Consider the following 19,040-nt stretch of genomic DNA (forward strand, 5'->3'; position numbering starts at 1 on the left):
GGCAACAGCACAAAACATGCATTAAATTTTTATAGAAATATCTGAAATAATTCATCAAAAAATCAAAAAATATTTGCTCCTATAGCTGTAAAAATTTGGTTTATGCAGATTTCAAATCGTTACTGCAAAAGAAAAAAGTTTTTAAAATCTTGCAAGATAATTTGAAATTTTTTTTTAAAAAAATGAATAAATCAGATTAAATTGGCTCGATTAGCACGTTCCCCACGTGAAGTTAGTGCCTCTGAAAAAAACGTATGTTGTAACTAAACCGTGCTTGCTACATCTAAAAATTTAAACGGGTTATTACTAACTAACTGCATAGATAACTTGTTTTGCTGCACTGAAACATCACCCGTAATGGAAAGCGATGGCAACTAAAGTCTGCTTCACATAAAACCCGAACACTGTATTTATTCTATAGCAGCGCCTCTATGGGTCAATTTTTTTTAAAAATACGCAGCACGAAGATATGTCGTCAGCGAATTCAAGTTCGCCGATAAATTCGCCAGAAAACTTGTGATCTGGCAAGGGTTTTGCAGCTGGAGATCCAACACCAAGCTTTTCATCATAAACAAAACAATAGACACGACGCTGTATGAGCAAAAGTGCCTGGAGAAATGCATACGTGCAGTGAAGTTTGGCCAGATTTGGCAAACAGCCGGGACGTGCTACAGTAGCGTTATCTTTGTCGTATATTACAATACCTAAATGTCTCCAGTTTATTTGCAATATGATTAGAACATCCCGCTCCAAATCATCTTAATCGTCATTGAGTTCGATTATTTTCCTCATTCATCGGATAACTTGATACCTTACCCACTGAACATCGTAGCCAAAATTTGTTTCATTGAAGCGTTTTTAAGTTTAAGAATTTGAACAAAAATACACACTTCACTAAGAAAGGAACATTTTGCTATGAATAACAATCACTAGTGTCCCATTGTTTTATCGCAAGTTATAAAAAAATGTTTATTTGGAAATCGAACTATATTCGAAAACTTTCAAATAACTCCCAAAATCAACTATTGTTCTTTGAAATTCCAAAGCGTTTCTATAAATTTTATTTTATAGGATAAACACAGAGAGATGAAAAAAGAAAGTTTTTTCTAATCTATTGCTCTAATCAAATGCTCGAATATATATATGAAAAAACTCTAGTAGATTCTCATGCAATTATCTCAGTCTATTAGCGGGTTCAATATTATCAAACTCATCAGGCAATCGGCTGACAATAGTTGAAAACGGTTAGAAATACAGACTCCGAACCGAGCCAATGTGAGCTTTAAGGATCAGTGCAATAAAAATAATCTTACTTAGATACAATCAAATTATGTTTAAATAACAAAAGGAATTCTTGTGAATAAGACACGATTCCTGCTTGTTATCGTTTATTGATGTGGATTTTGTTTAATATTGATTATATACGAATGTACAAGTCGGATATAAACTCCATGCGTAAAAATCGGACTGAAGTTCTTCAGCATTCACTTAAAAAGTCGCCGACAAATAACCTCCAGCATAAAAACCGGTTAAAAGTAAATAATTCATATACAGGAAATTTTGCTTAAAATATCATAATAACTGATTTGCATGGACCGGCTATATTTTAGTCCTGTTTTTATACTGAAGGTTTTTGAACCGACTTTCATGACGGAGATTGCCAGTCCGATTTTTACGCTTGAAGTTAATAATCACTATTATATTATATTTATGCTGGAGTAATAATCGGCCCAAATAAAAAATAATTTTATTAAATATCGTGGAGCTGCACATTGTGATTAAATTTTTTAAAAGCAGTTTTTAAAAAAGATCGATAGCACGGCGCTACAAAATGAAAAAATGTACTTTTAAAGTGTTCTGTTAAAGGTTGTAGATCTGGCCAATACAATATAAAATCACGTTTGATTAGTTTAATATACCCTCAAAATTTTGATTTAAAGCAAAAAAACATTTTTCGGGATTTTCAGTGCGAAAAAATTTTCTACTCGATCATTTTTCAACCGATTTTAAATTCTCTAAGTGTTTTGGAAAGAAGAATAAATGACCTTCCCAACAGTAATGTATGTTATGTTTTTATGGTTAAAAGTACTATGCGACTTTGAGACAACAATATATTATTAGGAATCGTTTTTTTTAAACAGATTTAGGGAGAACTTTAAATTCGGCATCCAACGACCTATCTATGATCAAAATCGGTTGAAAAATGACTGGCTTATTAATATGTTTCCAAATTAGAAATTTACTCTTCTTTCTAGAACAATCAAAATGCTTAAAATCGGCTGAAAAATGACCGCGTAGAAATTTTTTTAGTGCCGAAGGTCCCGAAAAATAGTTTTTTTGCCATAAATCAAGATTTTGAGGGTATACAACATTTTTCAAACATTGTTTTGTATTGCATTTGGTGATCTACAACCTATACTAGGTAACTTGAAAAGTGCAAAACCACTGTACTGCCCATAAAAGCATAAGAGTCTTATATAGATTTTTGTCGAAAATGAGTTACCGGTTGGATTGTATTCTGTATCACCACTGAATCACAATGCACAAAAAAGATTACCAGGTTTGTTTAGAAAATATCGAAAAAATACCAAAACATGGTTGTCCCATCCATAAAGCTCAATGAAAATATAAATCATCAACAGCGTTTTTCTCAGCTTGCTGTTTTTCAATATGGGACTCTTATGCTTTTGTAAGCAGTGTAGCACCGTGCAGCTTTTGTTAGGAAAAAGTTAGCTTGATTCAAATCATGACTATCAAAGGAATTGATTGATTTACTTCTACAATTTAAAAAAAGAATTGAAAGACTGAAAGAAAAACGAAGTTGTACAGTATTTCATCGGACACACAACCAAGCTTATAGTAGTAGTCAGACGATTCTTCACACTAACTAATTCGCTTGAGAATATGTATCCGTATTTAAGTTCCCTATCTTTCGTTAGGCATAGTCGTTAATTTTCCGCAATAAAAACACAAAATAAATAAGCTTTCTAATCTTACGTACAACCTATAAATTGTCGTGTACCTTAAATGCCAGGGACATAATTATGCGAATCCCTAGTTACATTGCGGTTACAGTACCCGATTCCGAAAGCTCCGAAGTGAACTAGGCAATACATAATACGAACTAGGCCCTATCAATATGGGTATCAATGCTCTTGGAATTACATGTCAAAATCATTGAAAGTAGCTCTTAGTATCATTGCCCACCATCACAATCAAAATTTAAAATTAAGCAAAACCAAAAACAACTACATTATAATGGACATTTTTCTTTATAACTTTTGGGGTTAAGAAATACGGAAAACCTGCTATCCAGATACTGATTGAAAAAATTTCTGTCGCTGTGTTATAAGAAATTCAATTTTTACCTTCCGATACCTAATACCATTCTATAAGAAAAGTCTTCTAATTTGATTCGTTTAATCAGTTTTCAATGTGATTTGAGAACTACAAAGATATTTTAAAATTCATTTTGCTCCGTTAACTTAAATTGTTCCTGGCAGCACTGCTCCAGTGGAATCCAATCTATTTGCAATAATGTGAATTTTACATAACACTTATAACCGTTACTACTTACCGGAAAGGCTGTAGTTCCGGTTATTAGCTTTATTTGTTTTTATTACCATAACATGCCTAAATCAAAAGTTAAAGCGGTTTAAAAACGTTGTACCATACCTTACACCATTTTCACATTACATCATATACTCTAAAATTGTTATCAACGTATGATTTTATTGGTAAAGCAATAATATTAAACAAAAACACACAATGACTTCATTTACAGGCCACTGCTGCTTGGGAAAGGCAAACAGATTCCAAACTCTAGTTCAATAAAAATCATGCTACGTGAAAATATTGCATGAGCAACCTATTTTCTTATTTGTTCACTCCTGTTTCTAGATTAGAGCTGAGCTAATTTATGTGAAGTACTGCTACGCTCGGTGTACTTTCATGTTTTGTCTATCAGCCGCTAGAGGCTTTTCTGTGCTTGCACCGAATCGTATACGTTGCTAGACAGAACATTTAAACGAAACTACTGCACGCAACAGTCATTGTTTTCTGTATTAGGGCTTAGAATGGCAAGTAGTTATCTTAAACTATTATCAATTTTCAATTCAGTAGAAATATAAAAAAAATCTCCTTTGATAGTTTGGCTAAGAACGTCCCTTTTAAATTATCTTAATTTCTATGTGGTATGCAACAGAATAGTCTAAATCTTGAAATTGTTATGAAATGAAAACTGTAACTAATTGATAATTCACCTGTTAAACGTTATCAACAAAATATAAGTCTAAAACTCTTTGAAAGCTATATATTTGTAATCATCGCCAGGATATTTTCTAAACTATAATAACGCTCCTTAAGAACACAATTAATTAAAAATGGTAAGCCTCATTATGAAAATACTACTCAATTCTAAATCAGGCACATTTATTGACTAAATATTTTCTATCGAATAAAATAAATCAATATTTTCGAAAGATATATTGATATTATTATGCCTTCTCCCTTCAGATCAATTTTCCATGCAACGATCTCTAAAGGGCGACAAGGTCAGAATTCCAACTCATTATTCGTAGAAAAGTGATATTGTTTACCGCCGCTAATACAATTTGTGATAAGTAGCCACCTAAACAACCGTAGAATATAAAATGACTCATCTACATACGATTCAATATTTCAAAGTATCTCGAATAAACCCACTCAAACACACAAAGCATAAATCAATAAGTGTTTGATGTACAAAGAGTCAATGTTTGAAATAGCCGAGAAATTGTCAACCGAAAAATTCCGCAATCAAAATCTCAACTCAACCTAGACTAGTTTACATTTTAACGCGATGATACAATGTTCCACTCAAACACTATTCCCATTGCAACAAGCCAGCACCCATGTTGCTACTTTCTACCATAATTCTTTTGCATTTTCGGCTATGTTCGCATATTTATGAAGGCGATAAAGATTATCTTAATCACTTGAAAGCAGAAAAAATTCCATCTATTAAATAATAAATACAAAACGTACGTCTACTGGAGTAAAGGCCAAACCAAAGATCGAAAGCAACCGAAAAAAACCAACGCCCGGAAATGCTCTACTTTAAATTGAATGAAATGTTATGAGCCGTCGGAAAACTTACCGGTTACTAGCCAGGGATGGCGGCTGATGTCGGGGAGACCGGATTGACCCGCTCCGACGGATGACGATAGTTGCGAACAAGCAGAACCGAGCGAGTCCACACCGACGCCGGCTGATGCTGCCGAAACAGCGGCCGCTTGCTGGTAGAACTGTGCGATACTCGCACTTCCTGGCACTCCCATCGGTGGATAGCTGTTCATCACACTCTCTGTATATCTACTACTGGTAAACCAGCAGGGATGATAGGCGGAGAAATTGAACATATTTTAGTGGTTAATCTTTCGTCCCGCTACTAAAGGATCAAATGTTTGGTGTTCAAATTACCTGCACGATTTGTCGTCGAGTCCGGAAAAGCCTGGCATCGTTGAATAGCTGGAGTGCGTCGTTGGGTGATTTGACACGAATGGATACATTTTGCTAGTTGGTGGCGAGTTTGGACTCCCTTCACTACCTGTCGTTAATGGGCTACCTTCGGAGTTTGGGGTCTGTGACACTGTCGAATTCGAATTGGAAATGGACTGTGATGAGATCTGTGAGCTAATGAATGGCTGAAACTGTGCGTATTTTGGTAGCATACTATCGATTATGAATTTGGACATGGCCGCATTACTGACTGTCTATTCAAGTTAGTTCTTATTAGTAAGGTCTGTTCGGTTACTTTTGGATTTAAAGTTCTCGCACAGTTTTTTGCTCTTGTTTAGTAGAAGAACCATTTGCTGCTAGTCTTTTTGTTAGTATAGGTTAGTTGAAGTCTTGGAAGAATGCAGCTAGAACAACAAGGTACTCACTTTACTGTTTAATGCCACTGTTTTAAATTTTGTCTACTCAACTAGACATTTGAGCAAACGCGTGAACTCAGTATACACCGTTCTACCACCGTTGGTAAGCCATTTCCAGTATTTCTTTACTATCACTAGCCACAGGCAAATATATTTTCTACGATTATCGCTGATCACAATCTCAAATCACTAACTAGTTGAACTATGTTTTCAATCTTATGCTGCCCGTTGTTTATTTTCACTCGCCACTTTTGCAGGCGCTAATTACCCAGTAGCACTAAAAACAACGTTATCTTCAGCACTCTAGCACACAACGTGACAGATCAAGAACGATCATTTATCACTTATCGCGCCGTACGTCGGCCTCTGGCCAGTTCAACTGGCGGCTTTTACTTTCTCGAGATTTGATCTGCGACACCGGCACACGTTGGGTTGAAAGTCACCGCGAAAAACAAAACATCGGTCGTTGGTTTTTAGTGTTTGTTGTTTTTAGCGAAGCTCCTCGGATTCTCCATCAAATAATTTTATTCATTTTTTATCTTTTGAACTAATGTTGATTTTTATTACTGTTTTATTTTTATAGTTATTATTTGAATTTTCCTTCTCTTGGATTTTTATTTTTACTGTTATTAATATTATAATAATAAAAATTCGATCGTAGAAGTCCGAAGTTGTTTACGTTATGACAAGTAGTTCGTTTATGACACAATACAAAAGTTTCGCATATAACAAGCAATACAAGAGGAAAAATGATATTCCTTGTGTGTTTATTTTATATTTTATATACAATAAAGCCCTGAAGCTATCTGTATTGCGCACTATCGTCGTCCCGTTCTACTATCAACTGGCTCTTGTTGTCTTTCGTCTTGGTTTCTGGCCTCTCACTCACTCGCGGATTCTTCGCGCTCTCCCGCGAGTGTGCTCAAGATCAACGTGAAAGGCGCGCGGTGTTCAAGCATTGACATGAGCAGCTCCAAGTGAATATTTGATCTTGGTAAAATTCGATTTTTTTTTTCAAATAGTCTCTTGAACAAACGTAATGGTTTCGGTATTGATAAAAAAGCACAAAAATAATGGTCACATTTAATTACTGACGGACAGTTTGAATTTCGAATTTCAGTTATTTTACTGCCAAACGCGGAAAAAATCGAGATTTTCGTAGAATCCGCGTATGCCACGAGCGCGGTTACGACCGTGATAGTGTCGGTACCTCTTCTTCGCACACACTGCGAACTGTCGACGCGAAATACCGCCAGTAGACCCATGAGCGATGAAAAACTCACCTTACTGTTCAATGAGCCAGTCAGTGTGGAAAACTGTTTGTCTCGCTCGACCCACCACGACTCCCGTGACGAGGGTTGGCTCTCACATGAAACATATCGGTCGATCTCGTCCCCCTAGAGCACCGATGCATTGAAAACCAGCAAAGGAATCTCGTCCGGACTAGAGCAAGACCGAGTTTTGATTCAGTTTTATGCTCTCTGTTCGTCACTTCTGTTTCCACCCGGCTCCGGGGGGTGGTAGAAGGAAAACAGCAGGGAGTTGAATCTTTTCCTCTCTCCCAAGTATTTGATCTTTGAAACCGTGGTGTGCTGTTGCACAACGACTCAAGTACGTAATCTCATAAGAATTCGTATCCACTGAGATCTCTACCGGGTGAGAGCTCGAAGCTGCCGAAATAGGAAAAAAAGCCACAGCGGGAGAGACACTGTACGATAGTTGTAGGAGGAAGCAGCAGTCTTCAGCTGTTTTTAAATGCTTTGGAAGATAAGAGGACCATTTCGGGACCGGTCATGCTTTGTTTTCCTGCTCAAAGGCAGCATTGAAGTGCTGAAATTCTTATGCGAATATATTTTTGCTGGAATGCATTGCATTGCTCAATCGGATTGTTCATGTTGGAAATTCTACAGACCACCACTGTACTGGAAAATCCAACTTTTCTGCAGTCGCATTAATTTTGTAAATGGAAGCAATTGTCAAACTATGATGTAATTAAAAGATGATTCAGCTGTGTATTATTGCAGCTATTATTGACTTAATTACAGTTGAGCCTAAAATCATTTAGAGCGTTATTCGTTAGCCATATTTCGACTTTCAATTTATCTTCCAAAACGATTGTATTTTTGAGCACAAATTTGACTAAAAATCGTGCAAAATTTCTAACTAAATGACCACTAAAACCATAGATTCAAAAAATCTACTGTAGAATGTCAATTGTGAGCTATGTACCAACTGAACCTTGACTATATGAAATTGTAATCAATTTTAACTAAAGTATTGAGAGCGACTAAATGTTTTACAGAAATACCGGCCCTCGTGAAACAATTTAACGATTGAGGCCCATTAAACTTTGAATGGATAGTCACGTTGGATCAAATTTAATCGTCAACGTCATGTGAGGCCTCAGAGTAATCTTTCGCTTCAACGTCGACCAAATTCCTTCTAAGTGTGATTCGTAAGGCAAATTTAGATTTCGTTCACGGCTGTTTATTGGTTTTTGAAACTTTTGCGTTTGCACATTTTCGTAAGCCTTGTTGCCGTTCTGCAAAATCTATTAATATTTAGTCAATGCAGCACGCTGATCTCCTGAAGGGAAGTGATTACATTGTAGCAGCTTGAAGCTACACGGAATATACAAGTCTAACCATTCACCAGTTGGCGAATTCGAAACCTGATTTCACGGAAAGGAAATACGAAGCTATGTTTTGCTTACGTGTTTAGATTTCCTTGGCCGATTTCGGGGGTAGGATGCGATTGACTTCTGATTTGTCCCTCAGCTCCCCTTCGCTCATACCTTTATGTCAACTGCACATAATAGCGTCTGGTCGCACCATGCGGGAAAAGGAAAACAAACCATATCGTATCCCATTTTATCTGTACTTATTTTTGGAGAAAAGTGTGCCTTCCAGACGCCACTAGATCAAACGTCGGGTAAGGGAAACTCTCCCGGAACAAGCATTTCGAAGTGCTATAGTGTTCTCTTTTCTAATGCACGTGCCATTTCATGTTCCGCTTTCTCAGTTTTTTGCTCGTGGAACGTAAGAGTGCTGAGTTGAAAAACCTGTTTCTCTCAGATTCCGCGGCTGGCATTTTCCTAGCCATGCACGCCTGTATGAGTACTTCTTTTTATAGTGAAGATATAATCATTTCATTCACACTTATTGCTGCTCGTAACGATTTCGCTTTATGTACCCACTCAGGGAGTCGTGCGCAGGAGGTAAATGAGAGATGCAGTTTTTAAATACTTTTTGTCTATGTACTCAAATATTTCAGGACTTCCACCGCTAGTTTTTTTTCCTTTATCAGGAAACGAGAGCAGTGTTCCCCCTTTGTAATTACTTCATCTGATACTAACGCAGATTAAAATAATTAGAGAATTGTAGCAATCTGGAAGGACTACGAAATCGTGTTTTCCAAAACGATTTTTGAAGCATAATTCATTTGATTCATTCTAAAAAGGTACAACTGATAAACACAGCTTTTTGCCTTGCCCACCGAAAGTCAGTTTTAATTATGCATGCGAAATTATTTATGCTTGCACCGAATAGGAAACCAACCTCACTAACCAAACAAACGTAAAGGGAGCTGTCCATCGACCAAGCAATGCCAACGAATGGTGTGAATCTACGGCAGACCTACTAATAAATCATAAAGAGATTATAAACGATATTCAGTTACACTAACACACGCCATGTTTTATCTGTCGGTGGGTCTGCCGACAAGAAACTATTTATAGGCTCATAAAACAATTTAAAAACGGTTAAAAAGTTTATTCCAATCGTAAAAGACGCAAAATGCACACGGCTCAAAACGGAGAAGGAAAAAAACAATAATTTGTAAAAGAGACAAGAACTGGTTGAAAGGTAAATAGATAGTAACACAATTTAATAATAATAAAATATTTAAGGAGTGCGAAAGTGGTGGATGATTGCTGCGAATTAAGCCTTGGTGGTAACTCCATATGGAATGAAAATAACCGGACAATCAACTTTGGGTGATAATATGTTATAGCGACCGTGAAATTTTACAAAACACTTTTCAGTATAATAATAATCGAGTACAGCATTAAAAGAATTCATAATTTACCTGCTTCCAGTAAAACCGTATCCGTGTGTTTGGTAAATTCACACATTTCAATCTACCACGCGAAAACCAAGGTAGTTTCCACCACTCATCGATCAATTTATCCACTGCGCTGTTGAGACAGATTGACCGCAATAAACCGGACGGCTTCTCTCGTAAAACGCCAAGCGACATTATTCCGAATAATATCAACTCCTTTCCTTGCTATAAAAATATTTTTTACTGTTTCGGAACAGTAAAACTTGTTGTTTCACGCTTCCATTTTCGGCTTGCTATGTTTCGATTTTCTCTGCTACTGCACTCCTCTTTAGGATTAATTTTCAATGCACACTTTATTTTACGATTTTTCCTCGGTGGGCCAACAATTACAGAAACGAAAAAAACTAATTATTCACTTGAGATCACACAAATTTCCACCGCATCGATGCCGACAACTGGCCATAAATCTGGATACTGGACTATAATCGTAAACTTCGCCATAAAATTACCACCAAATTGAATTTATTGTGTCACTTTTCGATTTTCATTGATCTTCATTTTCTTCACTATTTCATTGATATCTTCAGCTCTATTCCGTTTGTTGAAAATAGCCTTTTTATTGAGATATCCATCAGTTGGACCCATATGAACCAAAAGAAAAGTATAAAATCAAAATCTTTTGGAATAGAAGAATACAATTTTAATGAACTCCATATTAATGCTGGGCGCCAAACAAAAGATAAAGATAAAAGGAAATAATAAAATAATTGTTCACTAACAATCAAAATAGATCGGACTGTTTTTCTTCTTGTTTTGCAACGTTGGGTACCTGAAAAAGAGCCAGGAGAATAGAGGAAGTGAGAAAATGGAACATTACAGGCTGTAAATAATAATGCAAATGCAAATCAATGATTTAATTTTGTATGGGATTGCAACCCTCATATGGTCTGAAAATGATTACTTCCACCAATCCAGATTGGGTAGTTTTATTTTAAGAGTGACCGTATTTTCGGGCATATGTTGCCAACTTAACCCAGCTCGGTTTTCGTTGACATCGATTTTAGATTAACCTAATTAAATTTGGATTGTTATATGTCAATAAAGTTATTATTTTATTGCATTGACTCGCCCACTGTTGCATTTTCGTTGCAAACGCCGAAACCATTGCATTTTATCTGACCCCTATTCAAAAGAAGATACAGTCAAGTCATATACAGTAAGGCAGTTAAGGACACAGCGTTATAATGATCGATTATATTTATCTGTGGCCTCTAAGCAGTGTCTAGATATAATTCGTGCCTAAAATCATGCAATTTGTACCCATATGCTTAAATTGGTGCAATAAAAGACTGATTTTCCTTCCGCGCATCACTCGTACTGCACGAAATCTGACTACATCATGGTATATGGTGCTGTTTTCTGCCATCTGGTGACGTTTTCATCGTACTAATTGTCGGCAATGAAGCTCTCTACTTTCCAGTCAGTATCCTGTCACAGCACGGCTCTCCAATGTTGAAAACGCTTCCTTGCAGGATAGAAATGAGCATGCGTACAGTTTCCTATAAGAATATTTCAACACCTCCTCCCAGGGTTACACCCATTTCTCCAAGCTGGGAGCGTCACCCACCGACTTTAGTGGGTGTAGACTTTAGTGAAGTAACTAGGTAACTGTAACTTTTGAAATTGTTTAAAAAAACCAAAAATGTATTACTCCCCATAAACTACAACCCTGTGCTGGTATTTCCTCCGGCAATGTTTATTTTTGACAGGGTCGAACTGATTTGTTTGTTTAGAGATTTTAGATAAACAGGTTGCAACTTTTATAGCGATGCTGCTGCATTCAACACTGACTATACTTATGATTTGTAATAAATGTTGAATTTTTTAACTTAGTCCGCCCCTGTCTTCACGAGCAAAAAAAGGAAGTGGGAATGAAAATCATGACACCACAGCAAAATTAATTCAATCGATATTCGCTAGTAACGACAACAATGAGCCATTTTGAACGCCAACCAAAACCAAACTGCCTTGGAATGTTTTCATACCATATTTCATAACATAACGGCGATAACCTTTCAACTACACAATAACAGAAATGGGAGGGAAGAAACCTTTCCACTGCGGAGCGAATCATATGCCTGAATAGCAGTTCAAAGCGTCATGCGTATTAATTTTATTCTACGGGGTAAACTAAGAACGGGCGACATTTTTCGAATAATTCGATTCTTTTTGATGCAGGTATTTGGCATCTTCTCCTTATTTCGCAACTCACGGACTTATAGGTGTCACGCCGATTTTCCAACCGCGACTGTCGCTCCGTTTCCGTCGCTATCCTTTTGCTGAATCAATCCATGGGCAACTTTCACGCGGGCTTTAATGGGTAATTTTATTGCGACATATAATTTTTTATGGGCGTCGTAAAATGCTTGGGTCCCCAGAGTCATAAAAATTGAGAATAAATAAACACAATGACATACATCTGTTGAAGCGCCTCCTTGCCGACGCGTTTGTTTTGGTTTTGCGCCTTTCTGTCTCGCTAGACTACCTCCGAAAGCGATAGGATTTCGAGGGTTACCGCCGGAAGATTATCTAGTCTTAAACATAGACCTTGTACTGATATGGGGCAGAACCAGTGGATGTAAATCATTTTACTTTAACATTTGTATTGAACTAATAAAGTTGCTGTTAACAGGATATCAACATTTTTAGTTTGCAAATGGCAACGCAAATGAAATTTGTATGTTAATTGAAGTGCATTTTGTTGTCATTAATTACTGTAGCCTCATCCCTTCTATGATGAGTCTACAGTAACAAGTAATTCATCATGGTCAGTGGAAATATGTGTGACGCAAGGCCTGCATGAAGAAGCAGAAGACTGCTATTGAATGCGATTTGAATGCAACTTTGTTGTAAGTTATTACTTTGTACATGATTTATTCTATATGGTGCTAGCGCGATGAAATTCCTAGTGAATATTCATATAGCCGAAAAAATAATAACATTGCTACGATCATTGAACATTTTATGCATTGAAGTCATAGTCAGCAACCTTCAAAATGTCAAATTCAGGTAGAGTGTTACACGATTTCAATGTTTTCCCCTTAGCTATGAACACTCATTCAGTCAATTGTCTCCCATGTACGATTGGTCATTTCAAGTCCCAAAGCTGTCACGTTGAGGAGACCATACCCGTAAACTGCATTAGCTAATAACAATGTATTTAATCGATATTGTCGTCCACTCAAATGGCTTTCCTCCGGACGCTAGGTTGGTTAGATGGCTATCGGTCGAACATATGAAACGACAGATGCACGCGACAAACGAGATACGAGTGACAGCAGCAGAAGTAGACAATCCCATCCCAAGCGTATGCCGGTTTGCATTCATTACAAAGGCGAAGACAATCGAGGCGTGAATGGTTAAACAAGATGACATGAGGAATAAATTATACAATTATTAAAATGCACGCCAATTATTTACAATTGCTACGATTATTGCATAAATCAATTGATTGCATACATAGGAATGGTGTTAAGTAGCAATTGCTTCGGACCACCCTTTTTTGATAGGCTAGTAAGGGCGCGTATTCATTGAAACTTTAAACGTGGCTGTTCCCGAACATCTGTTGTTATTTTAAGCATTTCGTGTATTTATGTTTTTATGCACATTGAGCACTTTAAATATACATTAGATAAATCAGGAAGAAAATTAACAGTGTACGTATTCTGTTTTAGCTTGAAAAATATAATTATCACATCAAAATAGTATTTGAAGAAACATTAGAATTCTTTGTTTAACATTCACGAACTATATTCTATCATTCAGTAACTCAATTGTAATATTATTTCTGCATCATTACTCACAAAGAACCTTCCGTCTCCATCATTTTCGAATCAGTAGCAAACACATATACATCGACTAAGCATCGCAATGTAGTGGAGTGCAATTTTAGTGAACCACACAATTTGTCTATATGAACAGTTTTATAAATTTTTATTTCACATGTTAAACCGGTTAAGTCTTTTATATAGAAAACTCGTCGAATATTGTTAGGGAATACTAAGAGAAAGAAAAATTTAAGATCATAATACAACTTGATTTATTAATTTCATAGAAAGAGTTGAGTAATTAATAGCTAAATCGGATTTACTAATTTAAACATCAAACCCTTCCAAATATGTGGTCGAACGGTTTCTAAATATCTTGACTCTTGAAAGATAGCCAACATACCGTGGAATCGCTCTCATTTGCGCAATTGAAATCTTCGTTGATAAATTTGAAGTTACGACGATGTATTTCAACAAACAGAAATGTGTGTTATTACAGCTGCTGAAGACGCCGAGTATTTTATAGTTTTCTTTTAAAAATATGCTGTAACTCTTGTTTTTATGACTTTCAAAAGAGCTGCTATAGATGAAAAAAATTAGACCGGCTTTTTTATGGGATTGCACCTTCGCGCGATTATAGACAAACCCCGAATAAATTGATGAGTGTGTGTGCAGGAATTTATGTCCGGTGCTTGCCTCCGCTACCATTTAGTCACCTAACTGAGCTGGTCCACTCGCCGCGCTCTGTGGCAAGGGTAATTAAAAAGCCATATAACGTTCAGTTTTACGGTGTTTTATTATTATTACCTATATTATCACGCTTCTTCTAACGTATTGTTCTGTTTTTTTTTGTCGTACTGCAGGAGGATAGGGTAGACTTGCAACCGCCATCCTACGATAATTGTTTGGTTATTATTATTAGATTATAGAACGATAATAATTTGCTTGTAATTTATCTTTTCCCATTCACAGTCATCTATCCGGATTTTAGAGCCTCTAAAGTGTTTATAAACCATAATGGTCTCGTACGATGTATATCGCCTCTACGCTCAATAACAATTATCAACACAATAACATTTATAGTGTTCCACTGCGAATATGGCAGCCATAGCACCCTTTTTAATGTAGCCCTCTTCGAAACATCATCGATCGAAAGCATACCGCAGTGGTAAGGGAAACCGGTTTTATCTCAGCGAGGCCCACATGTACGTGTGAGTGAAAAAGCGAACGATACGAATACTTTCGCATGGCATAACAAGAGCATAAATTGTACCAGTAATGGCTGTCGTGGAATGGAAAATATCGACAGAGCTGGACTATGCTGTCGTCCTACTCGGGGAAGACTGGTAATGTGGGGAGAAGGAAACGGCTGTAAAAAGCACAGCCCAGAATAGCAGCGGCGGAGAAATACTGTGTTTGCTAAAAGAGCCGTTGCAGGTGAATTGGTAAAAAATGTTATAGAACAGTAGATACAGTAAAATAGATAAGAATTGCCGCTACTGACATTTAAAGCAGTTTTCGTTCTATACGATAAGCATATTTAGAAAGAGAAATGGTAAGAACTATATCAAACAGAAGGATCAATTATGATCTAGATTGTTGAATCTATTCATGGACTCTGCTTTAAAAGTTTAGTGACCTCTACGTGAAAGCAAAAGTATAGCTAATCATTGAATCAGTCACCGTCTTATTAAACATATTCTAATTCAGGTTGAATGCTAACCAATGTACAATTACATGATTTCATCCTTCTATTGGAATAAAAGGCTTCAACAAGGTCACCACAAATATCTTTTTACTAGGGTTGGAAATAATGTCGATGATTATGAAATGTTTGGTAGTCTCAAAACACTAGTGCAAAAGCAGGTAAATGTTCATCTTTCTGAATTGTTATAGAACTATGAAATGACATAGGAAATCAAATTATATGATAAATATTTTACGGTATTCTTACTACAAATTGCCTCGTAAAATCTGAAAAAATAACTTAGCTAGGCTATGATAATTTGTTTGTTTGCTGTTCTGTCCTCTGCTATTCGCGCTACTATTCGTGTTCTTGTATGTTTAGGCTTATATGCCAAGCTTAATTTCGATAAGGCACGCTCCACTCCAGCCGGCATTGGTCAGTTTGCACACACCAAGCGACAGCGACGACAATCCACCGTTCCGCGCACTTAAATTGTAGTAAACAGCAGGCCGAGCCGGCAGCGATATTTTGTTATGTTCATGATTGAGATAAATGTGAAGTGGCCATTATTGTGCCGTTGCTTTTCGGTACATGTTACATTGCTGGTCCGAACTGTAACGAGTGCTTGTTATTGTTACCGTAGGTCATGGATGTACTCGTCTGTCAGTGCCGTACACTTTGGATTTCTTTTTGACGAAAATATGCAAACACCTCATTTAACACAGATTGGTTGTTACCATGACAACACACACGCACACCCTCGGATTGCGAATAAGCTAGATCTGTTTATTTGTTGCCGTGTATTAGGGTATTAATCTCCCTATTTTAAGTATTTGCTCGAAAATATTTTACAGGAATAGTGGGCAATAATAAGATATCTTTTATTTATTGGATCAGAGAATATCGACAAAATAAGCTAGTTCCAGCTGCCTATCAATGTTAAGGGACGAGAGAAACTGAAAAAACTGAGGGAAAGGTGACAAACTCTTAGCGTTCTTTGGGTATAGAGTCTGTAAAAACTAGAAAGGGATAATGCCATGAAATTTACCACAATAGATCTAAATATTGGTCGCAGTGGTCCGTCTCCAACAAAAAAATGCCATGAAAATACGGATACCGAAGTCGATAATACCCCGGAGGATGGCGATGTAGTGTTTTGGACTGACATTGGATGCTTTCATGCTGCCTGAGTAAGGAAAAAACAAATTTCAATTCATTCTCGTAAGAGTATGTTTTGGTTGTTTGTCATTCATTCGTTCGGTGCAGCGCATTAATTATTTTTTTTCGATTCAAATTCTGCTTTAGTTGCATACAGTGGTGCGACATTTCAAATTCAGTTGTCTATTTCTAGTTGAATTTACCGAAACCAACATTCAGTTTCAGCGCCTCCCACATTCATTCACTTCCCAACTGACCAATATTGGTCGCAGTGGTCCGTATCCAACAAAAAAATGCCATGAAAATACGGATACCCAAGTCAATAATACCCCGGAGGATGGCGATGTAGTGTTGTGGACTGACATTGGATGCTTTCATGCTGCCTGAGTAAGGAAAAAACAAATTTCAATTCATTCTCGTAAGAGTATGTTTTGGTTGTTTGTCATTCATTCGTTCGGTGCACCGTATTAATTTTGTTTTCGACTCAAATTCTGCTTCAGTTGCATACAGTGGAGTGATATTTCAAATTTAGTTGTCTATTTCTAGTTGAATTTACCGAAACCAACATTCAGTTTCAGCGCCTCCCACATTCATTCATTTCCCAACTGACTGAAAATTCATGCTTTATGGATGGTGAAGAAATACAAATTGATTCACCAACCAAAGTATTCATTTGTTTAATATAGACAGTTTGAAGGCAAAATTTGGCACCTTTTACATTTTCGAACATAAATGAACTGCGTAATAATCTATATCCGGTGCATTTTTTCCCTCTCAGAGCTATACCATACGCTGAAAGAGTATATTCGTAAATCGCGCTAATAATTAGTTTCGTACAGACAATTTTCGTAAAATATACGAATTGTGCATACATATTCGAATCATTCTTAGTTCTATTAAAACAATTCTATTTTTATTACGAATGTTTCGTGAAAACCACGAAACGACTTTGGTTGACTTAGTACGAATTGGTTTCATTTGACAAATGAATTGTTAGATGAAATATACGAAAGTTTATCAAATAGTTACGAACACCATTTGTGAAACCATCAACGTCAAAAGAGCTTCAATGGAGGTAGAATATGGTGTCGTTGTTGGTATACGTCAGATAATTGTAAATTATTACGACGGTCAAATAGTCAGTAACTTCCTCTATGGCCGCCGGTTTCAGGAAGATTTCCTGAACCTCTTTTGCTTCCAGTTGATCCAGAATTCGACGCAGTGCGGACTCGATCGGGTTCAGTTGTGCCATCACAAATTGTTCGTTGGTTTTGTGTGAATAAGTTTGAGTTTTTCTATCATCCGGGATAGTCCACAAAGAGGCCAAGCTCGTTCCATATTCTTCCGGAGCAATGCCAATATTTCAGCTAGTGATAAAGTCTCGAACATTTTTGCCGTAATATTCCGGCGAAGAAAGGACAAAGAAATGGGTGTCATTACCTATAACCTGATCCATTAGCATATAGAGGCTGCTGGGCATAAGTCACTTAGAAATCAGCATAGTATGAATTTCGGTTGCACTAAATGCACACTCCTATTCTCTTCTGCTGACAAATATAGCAATCACAGAATTCATTTTATTTGTTTACCTTTCTACCTCGAAAAATCGATTTTCTCATCCACAGATTAAAATATCGATAAGGCGAAATTGATTTTTTTTCAAAATCCCCATCACTACGAAACGGTACCCTTACACAAGGCATAAGTGATGTCATTACTAAGAAGCACTGTCACTTTTAATGATCGTAAGGAGAGTAATGACAATACAATTCCAGTCTGGTCATTACTTAGTCATGACACTTTTGTTGTGCCTGTGAGGGCCCCTAAACATATTCGTGAATCTTACGTTCATGTATGTTATCAAAAAATTCTAGCGAAATAGGTGGTGAGCAGTTTGAAATAAAATCGGCATTGTCAAACATCGATCATAAAAGATCGAAAAAAAAATAATATGTAAATAAATAGGAAAACTTTTCTTTTTGCGATCGACGAAATCGTTCGTTATTACACAAACCATTTTTTAAATAACGAAACATTTGGTGTCATTCACGAAAAATGATTTAATTATCAACGATGGCATTCATGCAATGCACACTAAATATATAAAATTTACGAAAACTTTCGTTCATCAAGCGGCCATTTCTTCAGTTCATGCAATGAACGAAACCTACAATTCAATGAATGAACTTGTGCATTGCACGATCATTTTCGTTCTATTTACGAATTTATATTGTCAGAGTAGAAACAAAATTAGTTTGCTTCAGGAACTGAACATATGCGAACGTTCATGACAAAGGAAACGAACCAAACATTTCATTCATCGCGGTGGGCAGGAGTTGAATTTTGTTTCTCACGTGGGGCTGTAATTTTTATAAGCTCTGGTTGCATACT

General features: G+C 36.7%; 1 protein-coding gene and 1 long non-coding RNA gene across 8 annotated transcripts in view; both read right to left on the reverse strand.

The window, feature by feature from the left end:
* Positions 1–8,600, reverse strand: part of LOC131676511 (homeobox protein abdominal-A homolog) — a 39,482-nt gene extending 30,882 nt beyond the window's left edge. For 3 of the 7 annotated variants that reach the window (XM_058955585.1, XM_058955582.1, XM_058955587.1), the window contains exons 1-3: positions 5,925–8,600; positions 5,461–5,629; positions 5,138–5,355 (exon numbers count right to left, since the gene is read on the reverse strand). In XM_058955585.1, coding sequence (XP_058811568.1) covers positions 5,138–5,355; positions 5,461–5,629; position 5,925 — 388 coding nt within the window. In that variant the 5' untranslated portion in view covers positions 5,926–8,600. Of the gene's footprint in view, positions 1–5,137; positions 5,359–5,460; positions 5,630–5,924 lie in introns of all 7 variants that reach the window. The other 4 variants (XM_058955583.1, XM_058955581.1, XM_058955586.1 and 1 more) reach the window with 3 other exon arrangements.
* A 1,133-nt stretch (positions 8,601–9,733) lies between these two features.
* The window catches only part of LOC131676512 (uncharacterized), a 116,567-nt gene continuing 107,260 nt past the window's right edge, over positions 9,734–19,040 (reverse strand). Inside the window, exon 3 of the long non-coding RNA XR_009303198.1 lies at positions 9,734–10,806. This is a non-coding gene — a long non-coding RNA (uncharacterized LOC131676512). The remainder of the gene's footprint in view (positions 10,807–19,040) is intronic.

The sequence above is a fragment of the Topomyia yanbarensis genome, chromosome 1, assembly GCF_030247195.1.
Source record: "Topomyia yanbarensis strain Yona2022 chromosome 1, ASM3024719v1, whole genome shotgun sequence".
Lineage (NCBI taxonomy): Eukaryota > Metazoa > Arthropoda > Insecta > Diptera > Culicidae > Topomyia > Topomyia yanbarensis.